At 45.1% G+C, this 13,903-nt stretch overlaps 1 protein-coding gene across 4 annotated transcripts in view; it reads left to right on the top strand.

The window, feature by feature from the left end:
• Positions 1-13,903, top strand: part of LOC111971968 (MOB kinase activator 2) — a 102,114-nt gene that overhangs the window by 80,537 nt on the left and 7,674 nt on the right. For all 4 annotated transcript variants that reach the window (XM_023998763.2, XM_023998762.2, XM_023998761.3 and 1 more), the window contains exons 2-3: positions 9,475-9,635; positions 11,501-11,594. In XM_023998763.2, the coding sequence (XP_023854531.1) occupies positions 9,475-9,635; positions 11,501-11,594 (255 nt within the window). The remainder of the gene's footprint in view (positions 1-9,474; positions 9,636-11,500; positions 11,595-13,903) is intronic.

The following is a 13,903-nucleotide window of genomic DNA, read 5'->3' as shown; positions in this document are numbered from 1 at the left end:
GGGCTCACACTTGCTGTGTTAAAGACAGCGAGTGACTAGTACCCGTTGTCTCTCTCCTCCCTGCTGCAGAGACCACCACAGTGTTTATCCACCGTGTTGCTGAAGCTGCAACATAAATACTGCCATTTCTGACTGAAAAGTTCTCTTACCAAAATCCCTCATTTGTTTAGGAAAAACATTCCCTCAGCCCATGCTCTCTTTGTGACACATGTATGCATCACGTGCACGTGACCAATAGGGCCTGATCTATAGCATATCATAATCACATCAATAAATTGGATATAACAAACTCTGAACACTGTAACAGCAAAGTGGATACAGAGGATGTGACAAACTCTAAACGGGAATGTTTAGGCTACTGGTGGCTCATGATGTAAACGGGAATGTTTAGGCTACTGGTGGCTCATGAGGTAAACGGGAATGTTTAGGCTACTGGTGGCTCATGAGGTAAACGGGAATGTTTAGGCTNGTAAACGGGAATGTTTAGGCTACTGGTGGCTCATGAGGTAAACGGGAATGTTTAGGCTACTGGTGGCTCATGAGGTAAACGGGAATGTTTAGGCTACTGGTGGCTCATGAGGTAAACCGGAAGTCAGATGTGTGGAATAAATTAGACTAGTTTTGGAAAATACTGGAGCTAGGGAAAAAAATAAGGTGAGTGCTGCGTGCATATTATGTGTGCCAAACAGGTGCTGTTAAATTACAATCTACTTTTTCTGACAGTGTGGAACGGTGTAAACAACACTAAATACATGAAATAATACCAGAGAGCCTGTCCTAACGGATACAAAGTGTAAAGCCTTTATTACAGCAAAGCAAAGATTAAAAACAGCCACATTTTAAAAACAGCCACATTTGTGATTGTTTACATGACATGTCGTTGCATGAGGCTTGGTGCTCACGGAATCAGTAGGCTATTAAACAAACACTCAAACAGGCAACAGAAGCAGGTTCTGTCTTATTTCTATAAATAAATCATTTATAAAGCCAGGCACATTTAACAGTTAGGCTATTGATTATAGACCTAATTAAGTTGGTTTTACTCTCCTCACTTTTTTCTTAGAGAAAACAGCCATTGCCTTATTGTCTATTACTCATTCTGCTGCTGCCTCCGCTGCATTCTTCTCCACACCAATATGCTGGTTAACTTTGCAATTATGCACATAGCAACATGTTCTAGGAAAAGGTGCAAATTCAACAGCGTTCTGATGTGTTTTCAGAACTGTGGACAGCGACCACTAGCCAATGCGGGAGAAAGCGCATTTTGTTATAAAAATATTATTTTTATTAGTGTTGCATAATTGTTCTTATGTAATATAACCATATACAATTTCAGTAGCACTTGTCTTAGAGTGCAATCCCCACGTCCACAATGGAGTAGTCCACTCAGACATGCACGAATCAGACTGGTCTCTTGTACACTCTATATATAGATTTTTTGTTGTTGTTGTTGTCGCTACTGCTCAACTGAAGAAATCTCGGTCGACCAACAGCCTATCAACCAAACAATCAACCAGTGGACTAAATGGGGTCTGCCCTACATTACTGTAGCGGATAACAATCTGTAAAACCTAACAGGTAACGACAAGTTCTTCTTCATACCCTTGCCTAACTTAGTTTACTTTAGAATACCACAGCGATTTGAAATTGGTTGATGCATGTAGCCTACCTACACGTACCACCTTTAAAAGTTTGCTTTTAAGACCAAGGGGATTTTCCAGTGACGTTTGAGGAAGAAGAAGAAAACGGTTATATGAAGTTAATAAGTAGGCCTACAGTATGTCTAGTTCTCAGCTCACAGGGAAGAAAACACATTACCCAACCTTGTTTCCTCAATAGTGGAACGGCTGAATACAGAGGCAGGTTACATTGAGGTTGAACTGGGTAAATTCATGTCGAGATGTATGGGTTAGGATAACTAGGGCTTGTTAGAAGACTGCACAATGAAATCCTGACTTTGAGTACATGAAAAATCCCTMTTTATGTAATCACTGATGTGATCTGATATGACGGGATAGGTGAACAAGGTGTGGCGGAAACCTTGCATCTTGTGAAATCAGTAATTACTTCAAGGAAATGAAGGAAGGATACCTTAGTGGAATACTGGACCAGAGGGGGCTAGGCCCCGAAGATGCTCTCCTCTCTCCCACACGTCCGTTGTGATGTTGATGACCCTACATTGTGTCAGTGGTGCTCTGAATGGGGTTTAGTCCGATAGCTTACTCCATGCTCTACGGAGAAGCTATATGCGGAGCGCGTTGTTGCAGTGTCGCTTTTCGTCACAGAAAGGGCGTGAAATGGTAGAACCTGCTGTAGCCAACTAGCTAGCCAGGTGCTTTTCCTCATCATGACCAAAACATGATGTTCTATTTTTAGCTGATATGGGAATGAATACACAAGCAGCATATCAAACTGGGATAATGTTTGAGGTTTCACCAGAAAGTAGAATAATATTTGCCAGGGCATATTTCAAAAATATATATAAATCTGATTATTTCACATGGAGATGTGGGAAGCTAAAAGGCTAGCTAGCTTGCTATGTTTGTAGCCAGGCTAACATCACCTAGCCAGGCTGCCAGCTAGCTACTACCAGCAAGGGAAGGCGACTCTTTCTTGCTTGACAAAACAAAAAAAACGTTGCTGTCGCCCGTTGTGAATGGCAGTGGGAACGGCGAGTTGTTCATGGTGCCAAAAGGTGTCCGCTGCTCCAAAAATCCCACTCCACACACGCATGTAGTGAACAGAGTGATGCTTGTAAGTAACCTTATGGCAGCACAGAGGCACGGGGCAGCACAGAGGCACGGGGCAGCACAGAGGCATGGGGAGGAGGGACCTCGAGCCTCCAACACATTGTGTAAGCGAGCCTCTGTCAAGTCAAGTGATCTTCTGTGCCGTGAAGGGAAATGAATGTGACTGTGGGTAACATGGCATGAAAGTACATTCAACAAGGTTAATAAGAAAAACCGATGTAACAGACGTCACATGGCTATAGAAGACTTGCATCAAACAGGCCTCAGGACAGTTTGGCCGTGACTTCTGAAAGTAGAAGAAATCAGAGAGAAGACTGCCATTGTTACACATTTCCTCCGAGACTATCGGAGTATGATACGTGTGGAGATTTCTGCACTTACTCCTGTATCTTTATAACCCAGTTATGGCTCGGCTGGCTCGGCCTGCACCTCCTCGGTCTGTGGTTTTTCAGGGAAAAGAGCCATTGAGAAGTATAGTCAATTTAGATGGCTGAAATAGATCTGTAGGTCTAACTGGAATCAAGGAATCTAAAGCTGATATCCTCAAGCCAAAGTCTGTCCTTACAAAATGGAGAAGAGCTGAGTGTGAACAGTAGGGCTSAAGCATCTTGCTCACGTATTGATCCTCTATTACAGTTGGGCTGAAAACTGCCAATGGAACAAATATGTAAATGTATGTACTTACTACTGTAAATCTCTCAGGATAAGAGCAATCTACTAAATGACTAAAATGCCAACGTCCGATCACAACAGGAGAAAGGAACCTTTTTTACTTTGGATTGATTCACTTTTTAAATAAAGGTGAAATAAAATGTAAAATATGTTTTGGCCTCTGACTTATCTTAGGGTTGTTTTGCTTTGTTGCCAGGGTTGYTGTTCAGGTTAATGTTTTGCTGGTCCAAACAGTACAGCAAGAACATCTACGCCTCTGTTCCTGATGTTGTCTTGTCTCTTCTGTCGTCACTGTAAATACTGTCGGGTGGTTTTCCACTGAAAACACTGCTGGTCGACTGGTGCTGCATTAAGTCCAGGTGGTAAGAAAAGCAGCATGTTTCTCTGGTGTGGACGGAGTTCACCTCCACATACCAGGGCTACATGGAAACATGCTCAGTAGACGCTTCAGAAATCCATCATCGCTACTCTTCAGAGAGAACCGGGGGGRAAAACTCTTCACATTGTCTGGCATAACTTTGTTGTTTACGCTCCAAGCACAAGTTCTTCTCCCTAAATCAAAACCTCAACCATCATGAGGACAATGTGTTTTTCCTCTTTTGTTGAGGGTTTTTGGGGWGGGTTAGCTGATCCTAGAGCTGTGCTCAGTGTGCTGGAAGCCATCTTGTTTACGGTAACTGTATTGGATGGATGCTGAATGTTGTTCCCTGTCACAGATTGCATTAACAACTTCCATATGCCAATTGTTAGATGCCTCCCAAATTCACCAGGCAATTTAAGCAACAGTTGTGCAATATTGGGCTTGGCAAGCAGGTGACACTGACTGAGGGGAAAGTAAATACATGGGTAAAGTTAGCAAAGGGGTAAGTCATAACAAATGTGCTTAATGCACACTGCATTATGCAATCTAATACAAATGAGGAAATCCTCTCGTTCCAAGCCTTTAAAGTAGCAGTGTGTTCGTGCCTCAGTGTAGGTGGAATTGGTGCATGTTTCATTGTTCAGGTGATAACTAAAGAGTTAGCCATGTATACAAAGTGGCCATGTGACTCGATTCCAAGGTTGCCTACTTAAATCCAGGACTGTTAGCATAATGCATACAGTCAAAACACTTCCAGCTAATTCCTCTGCATATTGTGTAATGTGTGTTCCCAAGTGATGATGATGATGATGATGATGCTATTAATTGGAAGCCGGTTGTTGGGGCAGTAACAGCCAGTCTTGTGTTGTACCTGCCAGAAGTCTGCCTCCTTAGTGGGTTATCTATTTTAGTCTTGAACACTGCACGTTCGGCAGCCACACAGCCTTTTTCTTACAGGCCTACGAGACTAGTGGACTCCTGATGAGGAGCATTGGGAACTGCACTCACTGTGCTGACACTGTTTGCACAGTGGTAGATAAACCTGTGGATTTTCTGCTTGAWGAGTGATGGTCACAGGCACTGAATGGTCTACTTCTGAAACGATCCACAGAAGTTGCCAGAAACACAAACACGCTCACTCTGTCCTCCTCTTCCTGAGTTTGTCACAGTCTACCACTTCTTTGAGGTGGGAAAGGTCCTATTTTACCATGCTACACCAGTCTTCCCATGCACCAGTGGGCTGATTTTTCCTGGCCTAATTTAAAGKCTGGGACATTGCAGATAACACTCCTAGCTAATTATTAACGAATCTCTCTTTTCTTCCCCTTCTATTTCCCTCTTTATTCTCCCTCTTCTGTTTTTCATGTCGACCTGTCTCTCCCTCTCTGTGACCACAGACTCACCTGTCCAGGGTCAAGAGCCTGAGGCCTTACACTGCCCTCTTTAACCTCTCATCTGGCTCAAGCCTTTCTCGTCATCTTTCTCTGCCCTCTTGGCCAATTTTTTTTCCCTTTTTGAAAACATTCTGTATCACTAAGCCACTTCCTGTCTCGCCTTTTCCCTAATTTTCCAAACCCTGCCTCCTTCCCACATATGTGTGGTACAAGGAGGTACATTCTGGAGCAATTAGTTTATTTTAGGATAAAGAGAACTTCCTCTCTGCTAGCACCCCTCCCCTGATACTCACATAGGACTGTGCCTGCTCTTGGTGAAGTTCTCCCAGGCAGGGTCTTTGCCATAAAAGGCATTGTATGCATCCTGCTCACCAGGCTAGATCAGACCAGAGGCCAAGGCCAGTCATGTCTGGCTGGTGAATGGACAGGAAGTTGGCACTGTCTGGTACTAGGAGGAAACCATGCATGCCATAGACTATGTAGTCACGCTCACCAGCTGGGTCTCTTAAGACTGGGACTCAAATGATAGTGTTCAGGGACCTAGTCTAGCCAACATTTAATGGGTTATTCAATCAGACTACTTGAAGTGTGTGTGTATTTGTCAAGGTTTTTGCGTGCATGACTTTGAAGTCTCAGGATGATTTCTGGAGGAGAAACAGACAGGACTGAACACTCACAGAGGGCCTGTCTTAATCTGGGAGGAATGCAGAGTGTGTGTGTGTGTGTGTGTGTGTGTGTCTTAAATCCTTTTTTTAATTCAATAACCAAATTCACCAACTCCGATTTGATTGGAGGTCTTTATAGGGGCCTGGCAGTTGTGGGTTCAACAGCTGCATGGCTGWCTGGCTGACTGGMTCTCACAGCTGTTGGCTCTGTCAATGACCCTCACTTTCTCCTTCTATGCTCTGCCTCTCTCTATAAGTCAATCTCATTGCCTGACCAGCTGGACAGCTGTCACCATCCTGGTACCGCAGTAACGCTCAAGAACTGACCAGGGCTGGTTTGTGTGTGTCTCTCATTTCTAATCTACAGCCCTCTAGTCCTCGGGACAGTGAGTCAGACCATAGAGCTGGTATATATATTACAGTTGAAGTGGGAAGTTTACATACACTTTGGTTGGAGTCATTAAAACTCGTTTTTCAACCACTCCACACATTTCTTGTTAACAAATTATAGTTTTCGGTTAGGACATCTACTTTGTGCATGACCCAAGTCATTTTCCCAATAATTGTTTACAGACAGATTATTTCACTTATAATTCATTGTATCACAATTCCAGTGGGTCAGAAGTTTACATACACTAAGTTGACTGTCTTTAAACAGCTTGGAAAATTCCAGGGAATTATGTCATGGCTTTAGAAGCTTTTGATAGGCGAATTGACATCATTTGAGTCAATTGGAGGTGTACCTGTGGATGTATTTCAAGGCCTACCTTCACACTCAGTGCCTCTTTGCTTGACATCATGGGAAAATCAAAATAAATCAGCCAAGACCTCAGAATTGAATTTATAGACCTCCACAAGTCTGGTTCATCTTTGGGAGCAATTCCCAAACGCCTGAAGGTACCACGTTTCTCCGTACAAACAATAGTACGCAAGTATGAACATCATGGGACCACGCAGCTGTCATGCCACTCAGGAAGGAGATGCGTTCTGTCTCCTAGAGATTAACGTAATTTGGAGCGAAGAGTGCAAATCAATCCCAGAAAAACAGCAAAGGACCTTGTGAAGATGCTGGAGGAAACGGGTACAAAAGTGTCTATATCCACAGTAAAACGAGTCCTATATCGTCATAACCTGAAAGGCCGCTCAGCAAGGAAGAAGCCACTGCTCCAAAACCGCCATAAAAAAGCCAGACTACGGTTTGCAACTGCACATGGAGACAAAGATAGAACTTTTTGGAGAAATGTCCTCTGGTCTGATGAAACAAAAACAGAACTGTTTTGCCATAATAACCATCGTTATGTTTGGAGGAAAAAGGGGGAGGCTTGCAAACCGAAGAACACCATCCCAACTGTGAAGCACGGGGGTGGCAGCATCATGTTGTGGGGGTGCTTTGCTGCAGGAGGGACTGGTGCACTTCACAAAATAGATGGCACCATGAGGCAGGAAACTTATGTGGATATATTGAAGAAACATCTCAAGACATCAGTCAGGAAGTTAAAGCTTGGTCACAAATGGGTCTTCCAAATGGACAATGACCCCAAGCATACTTCCAAAGTTGCGGCAAAATGGCTTAAGGACAAGAAAGTCAAGATATTGGGAGTGGCCATCACAAAGCCCTGACCTCAATCCTATAGAACATTTGTGGGCAGAACTGAAAAACCGGACTCAGTCACACCAGCTCTGTCAGGAGGAATGGGCCAAAATTCACCCAACTTATTGTGGGAAGCTTGTGGAAGGCTCCCCAAAATGTTTGACCCAAGTTAAACAATTTAAAGGCAATGCTACTAAATACTAAGTGAGTATATGTAGACTTCTGACCCACTGGGAATGTGATGAAAGAAATAAAAGCTGAAATAAATCATTCTCTCTMCTATTATTCTGACATTTCACATTCTTAAAATAAAGTGGTGATCCTAACTGATGGGTCAGAAGTTTACATACACTATATGCCTATGTAGATAGTCCATAAAAATCTGCCGTTTCCAGCTACAATAGTCATTTACAACATTAACAATGTCGACACTATATTTCTGATCAATTTGATGTTATTTTAATGGACAATAAATGCGCTTTCAAAAACAAGGATATTTTTAAATGAACCCAAACTTTTGAATGGCAGTGTTTATTGTTTTTTATGTGTGTGTATATATACACACATATAAACTCAATATCATTTTAAATGTCTAAAACTGTAGAAGGATAATGGACCTATATACATACAGTTTCTTGACTGTCCGGCTCGGTAAGAATTTGTGAAATTAAAGCTAGACAGTCAGGGAGCATCAAAAATTCSCAACATKATGTCTRGTGGAAATTATTTTCCAAATTTTGACGGCAAGGAAATRAAACACATTTTCAATTCGGCCCCCGTAGCAAAATGAGTTTGACACACCTGCAGTAGAGGTTGGTTATAGTCCTCAAACATGAAAAGTTGTCAGTGAACGTTCTAGACATTATCTGTACATGTAAAGGTAGTTTCCTCTGTCTTTCAATGTGTGTGTGGAACTGGAAGCACAGATGTATGCTTCTGATTATTCAGCAGGAGCCAGACTGTCATCAGAGCCACACTGCTCTCACTTTGTTCCTCCTGATTCTGGACCTCCGCCAGTCTTCCAGGAGTTAGGATCTGAGAGGGAAAGGCTAGAGCCAAGAACACATGGGAGGGGGAGTTATATTGTGTTTAGACAGGTTGTGGACTGGAGGGGGTGGATGGTGGAAATTAAGGTCAACAGAGGCGCAATAAATTCAGGGCAGAAAGTGAAACTCCCCTGTCCTTAAACAAACCCAAACTGAAGACAGCAAAAAGAGAGGGAGAGAGCGAGAAATGGAAATAATGAAGMGGGAGCGAGGAATTAAGCCGTTGGAATGCTAATCGTGTTCTAGAGTGGGACACTGAAACTCAATAGAAGTCAGAGCTCAGTGAAAACCCCAAGATGTTAAACCCTGAACACTTGACTGCCATGAAGAGGGATGCCAGAAAATAGGAAAACAAACGTAATACCTCTGTGCTCTAATGGTCTTTCCTTCAATTGAGCCGGGCCTGCATTGTCCCACAACCCTGCCGTTGTCTGTACTTGTTTCACTAGCCTATTAACCCATTCAACCCCTGGATAGGCTGTATTAGTGAACAAGATYTTCAGGTGGGGGGGCGGAGGGTTTTGGACCTGGAAGTGTAGTGGGAGTGTGATATGACAGTCCCCTGCTAAAAAATAGTGCTGGAAGTACATGGCGCTGTAGGCGGCTAACTGTGTGGTAACTGGTCCTAACGGCAGGTCAGGAGTCATGCTCTGGGTCAGGTACTGGAACAAAAAGCTGGGTGCATGGCCCTCAGCGGGCTCAAAATCCCACAGTGGGAGAGACACGGTGACCCCGGCGCAGACCTGTGAGTGTGAAACACAGGGTTGTCTGTTAGCAGTGGCTAAAGGCTGTTTACATATTCAGGTCCACTTTCCGCTAACGTGCATTTAATGCATCCGAAACCACCCACCTGCAATGTAAGACTTTAGTTGCTAGCTGCAGTCCCTGCCTTGATTTGAGTCAAACTGAAGAGTTCTAAAAATGTCCTCTTTAGTCTGTGAATGTCCCTGTGAATTGCTCTAACCTGTCCCCTTTCCTCTTCCTGTCCCCTACAGGAAGTCTAAGACGAAGCCCAATGGGAAGAAGCCGCCAGCGGAAGAGAAGAAGCAGTATCTGGAGGCGGAGTTCACTAAAGTACGCGTGGTGGACTTCGACCTGAAAGAGCTGGTGCTGCTGCCCAGGGAGATAGACCTCAACGAATGGCTCGCCAGCAACAGTGAGTTACCAGCAGCTAATCACAATTAAAACATTTTTGGGTCATATTTGAGATTCCACTAGTCTGTCCAGACACAAGATAACGCTTCCAGAAAGCTAAACACTCGACAGATTTACTTATATTTCCCCGGTTCTGCCTTTTCACTGTCTTCTCTTTGGATGTGTATTCTATAATAGCACTGCAGCTAAATCCTCAAGAAGTTTAGCTCCAGGTTCAGCTCCTTACGTTATATAATGACTCTATAAGAACAACAACACCATATCAGGCATCTCCATCTTAGACATCTCCTCTGGAAGTGTCTGAACCCCTGTAATTTCCTGCAGGTTGAAATGGCTACATCCTCCATTGACGATCCACTGCCTGTTCTATACAGTGTTTTTATCTAGTGTCTTCTCCCCAAACGGTTAACTATTATCTTAAACATTATACTATACAAGAATATCTGCTGTTGATAGTTTACAGGCATCTTAGGCATATTCTCTGGGGGTTTGTATGTCCTGAAACACCCTGTGTTCTCACTGTGGGTTGTTTTAGAAGTCTGTGTTGAGAAACCGCATCATGTAAAAACAAATGGAACGTGTTTTAGCCTGCGACTGCATTTTTCTGCGTGAAATCAGGGAGTTAGGCAACTAGGCCGAGCCCCGTGCGTATCGACTCGTATCAACCACTAATAGAATTTGCCTTGGAACTCAAACGGCACTCGTCTTGGGAAGAATGTTTTTCCAGAGCTTACTTTTTATGTGAACTGTCTGTTCATTTTGGCCACAAACATTTGCCCAAAGAAGTTGCGAAAAAATACCAGTCATGAATGGAGGCAACAGTTCAGTAACCTGCCAATACTCCAACCTCCTCCCTCTCTGTCTTATACCTGGGGCACAACTGTACAGTTCAGTAACCTGCAATACCTCCAACCTCCTCCCTCTCTGTCTTATACCTGGGGCACAACTGTACAGTTCAGTAACCTGCTAATACCTCCAACCTCCTCTCTTTGTCTTATACCTGGGGCACAACTGTACAGTTCAGTAACCTGCCATACCTCCCAACCTCCTCCCTCTCTGTCTTATACCTGGGGCACAACTGTACAGTTCAGTACCTGCAATACCTCCAACTCCTCCCTCTCTGTCTTATACCTGGGGACACCTGTACAGTTCAGTAACCTGCCAATACCTCTCACCTCCTCCCTCTCTGTCTTATACCTGGGGCACAACTGTACAGTTCAGTAACCTGCCAAATACCTCCACTCCTCCCTCTCTGTCTTATACCTGGGGCACAACTGTACAGTTCAGTAACTTGCCAATACTCCACTCCTCCCTCTCTGTCTTATACCTGGGGCACAACTGTACAGTCTAGTAACCTGCTATTACCTCCAACCTCCTCCCTCTCTGTCTATATCCTGGGCAACAACTGTACAGTTCAGTAACCTGCCAATACCTCCAACCTCCTCCCTCTCTGTCTTATACCTGGGCGCCACAACTGTACAGTTCAGTAACCTGCCAATACTCCAACCTCCTCCCTCTCTGTCTTATACCTGGGGCACAACTGTACAGTTCAGTAACCTGCCAATACCTCCAACCTCCTCCCTCTCTGTCTATACCTGGGGCACAACTGTACAGTTCAAAGTGTTGCATATGACGTGAAATATCGTCAACAAAACATTGGGTTTGTTGTTCCATTCACTGTAAACTTTACACTGCAGAATTATTGTGTTCAAGAACAGTACTTACTTGGATCAAATAGCATATCAAATACTTCAAATTAGCAGCCTAAGTATTTGAAGGCATTTGATGTATGTAGACTATTTGACGAGGCTAGGCCTTGAGCAGACTGTGGGTATTACTGAGTGTGCTGCTCTTCTCTCCCTTCAGCGACAACCTTCTTCAATCTAATAAACCTGCAGTACAGCACCATCTCAGAGTTCTGTACTGGGGACACCTGTCAAGCCATGACGGCCTGCAACACGTAAGTCATCTCCCCCACCATTGGTTTATTCATCACTTCTCTGGCCTCCAATTGGGTTATTTATCAGAAGTCTCACAACCCATTGGATAATTTATCAAGGATGCGCTGACACGGCAACAGACCGTCTGTTGAAAGCAGGAGAGCTCCTGACCACAGGGCTGTACTCACTGTTCCCTAATGTCTTTTCTGTTGTTTTGTTGTCTGCTGATCTTCTGGACTTCTGTCCTAGTCGGCTCGTGCTACTGCTGTCTGTCTGGCTCGCTCGTCTTGTTGCTGGCTCGCTGGGTCTTGCGCTCTGCTCTTGCGTCTCTCTCTGTCAGGTCTGTCTTGTCCTCTCTGTCTGTCTGTCTGGGTCTCTGTCTCTGTCTGGCTCTCTGCGTCTCTGGTCTGCTGGTCTATCTCTGTTGCTCTTGCTGTCTGTACTCTCTGTCTGTCTGCCTTTGCATGTCTGGCTCTCTGTCCTGGCTCTCTGCGTCTCTGTCTTGTTTGGCTCTCTGTCTGTCTGTGTGTGTGTGTCTGTGTTTTCTGTACAGTGGAGAACTTTAGAGTTTAATCTAATGTTAGTGAGCGAAATGTTGGAATATGCTGAGAGTATTCTTCGAATCACATCGGAGCCTTTTCTGAGGTCTGTTTCTTGTTGCTGTTGTGGGTCCTTGAACACTGCCTGTGGACTGCGTGCCTAGATGAGGTCTCTGAACAACAAGTTGTTCCTGTCTGGACTGGTGCGTAGTGAGGTCTCTGAACACAGTGTTGCCGTCTGGACTGGTGCGTTAGATGAGGTCTCTGAACACGTGTTCGTGTCTGGACTGGTGCGTAGTGAGGTCTCTGAACACAGTGGTTCCTGTCTGGACTGGTGCGTAGTGAGGTCTCTGAACAACAAGTGTTCCTGTCTGGACTGGTGCTAGTGAGGTCTCTGAACACAGTGTTCCTGTCCTGGACTGGTGCGTAGTGAGGTCTCTGAAACAGTGTTCCTGTCTGGACTGGTGCGTAGTGAGGTCTCTGAGGCAGTGTTCCTGTCTGGACTGGTGCGTAGTGAGGTCTCTGAACACAGTGTTCTGTCTGGACTGGTGCTAGTGAGGTCTCTGAACACAGTGTTCCTGTCTTGGACTGGTGCGTAGTGAGGTCTCTGCAGAAGTTCACTTCTGGACTGGTGCGTAGTAGGTCCTGGAACACGAGTTGTTCCTGCTCTGACTGGTTGGCGTAGTGGAGGTCTCAAACCAGTGGTTCCTGTCTGGACTGTGCAATAGTGAGGTCTCTGAAGCAAAGTGTTCCGTCTGGACTGGGATGCATAGTGAGGTCTCTGAGCTAGTCGTCCTGTCTGGGACTGGGGCATAGTGAGGTCTCTCTGAACACAGTGTTCCTGTCTGGACTGGTGCGTAGTGAGGTCTCTGAGCAGTGTTCTGTCTGCTTTAGTGAGCTTGACACAGTGGCCTGTGGACTGTGGGGAGTGAGGTTCTGAGCGAGGTGTCCGTGTCTGGACTGTTGCGTAGTGAGGTCTCTGAACACAGTGTTCTGTCTGGACTGGTGCGTAGGTGAGGGCTCCTGAACACAGTGTTCTTGGTCTGGACTGGTGCGTAGTGAGGTCTCATGAACACAGTGTTCCTGTCTGGACTGGTGCTAGTAGGTCTCCTGAAACACAGTGTTCCTGTCTGGACTGGTGCGTAGTGGAGGGTCTCTTGAACACCAGTGTTCCTGTCTGACTGGTGCTAGTAGGTCTCTGAACACATGTGTTCCTAGTCCTGGTGCATATGGATATGGAGCCAGTCGTCTACTATTTGCTATGAGGTCCGAGCTGTCTCTGATTTGGTAGTGGTCTCTGAACAGTGTTCCTGTCTGGACTGGTGCCATAGTGAAGGTCCTCGGAACAGTGTTCCTGTCTGGACTTGGTGCGTAGTGGAGGTCTCTGAAACACAGTGTTCTGTCTGGAGTGGTGCATAGTTGAGGTATCTGGAACACAGTGTTCCTGTCTGGACGCCATATCATATTTGCGTAGTGGGTCTCTACACAAGTGTTCCTGATCTGACTGGTATGCGTAGTGAGGTCCTCTGAACACAGTGTTTCCTGTCTGGAATGGTGGCGTATGAGGTCTCTGAACACAGCTGTTCCTGTCTGGACTGGTGCGTAGTGAGGTCTTCTGGAACACAGTGTTCCTGTCTGCGACTGGTTGCATAGTGAGGTATCTGAGCAGTGTCCTGTCCTGGACTGGTGCATAGTGAGGTCCTCTGAACAAACAGTGTTCCTGTCTGGACTGGTGCCATAGTGAGGTGCTTGAACAACAGTGTTCCTGTCTGGACGGTGCCATAGTGAGG

Source organism: Salvelinus sp. IW2-2015, linkage group LG13, assembly GCF_002910315.2.
Source record: "Salvelinus sp. IW2-2015 linkage group LG13, ASM291031v2, whole genome shotgun sequence".
Taxonomy (NCBI): Eukaryota; Metazoa; Chordata; class Actinopteri; order Salmoniformes; family Salmonidae; genus Salvelinus; species Salvelinus sp. IW2-2015.
Note: the sequence above shows the minus strand (reverse complement) of the source record. Positions and strands in the feature narration are given on the sequence as shown.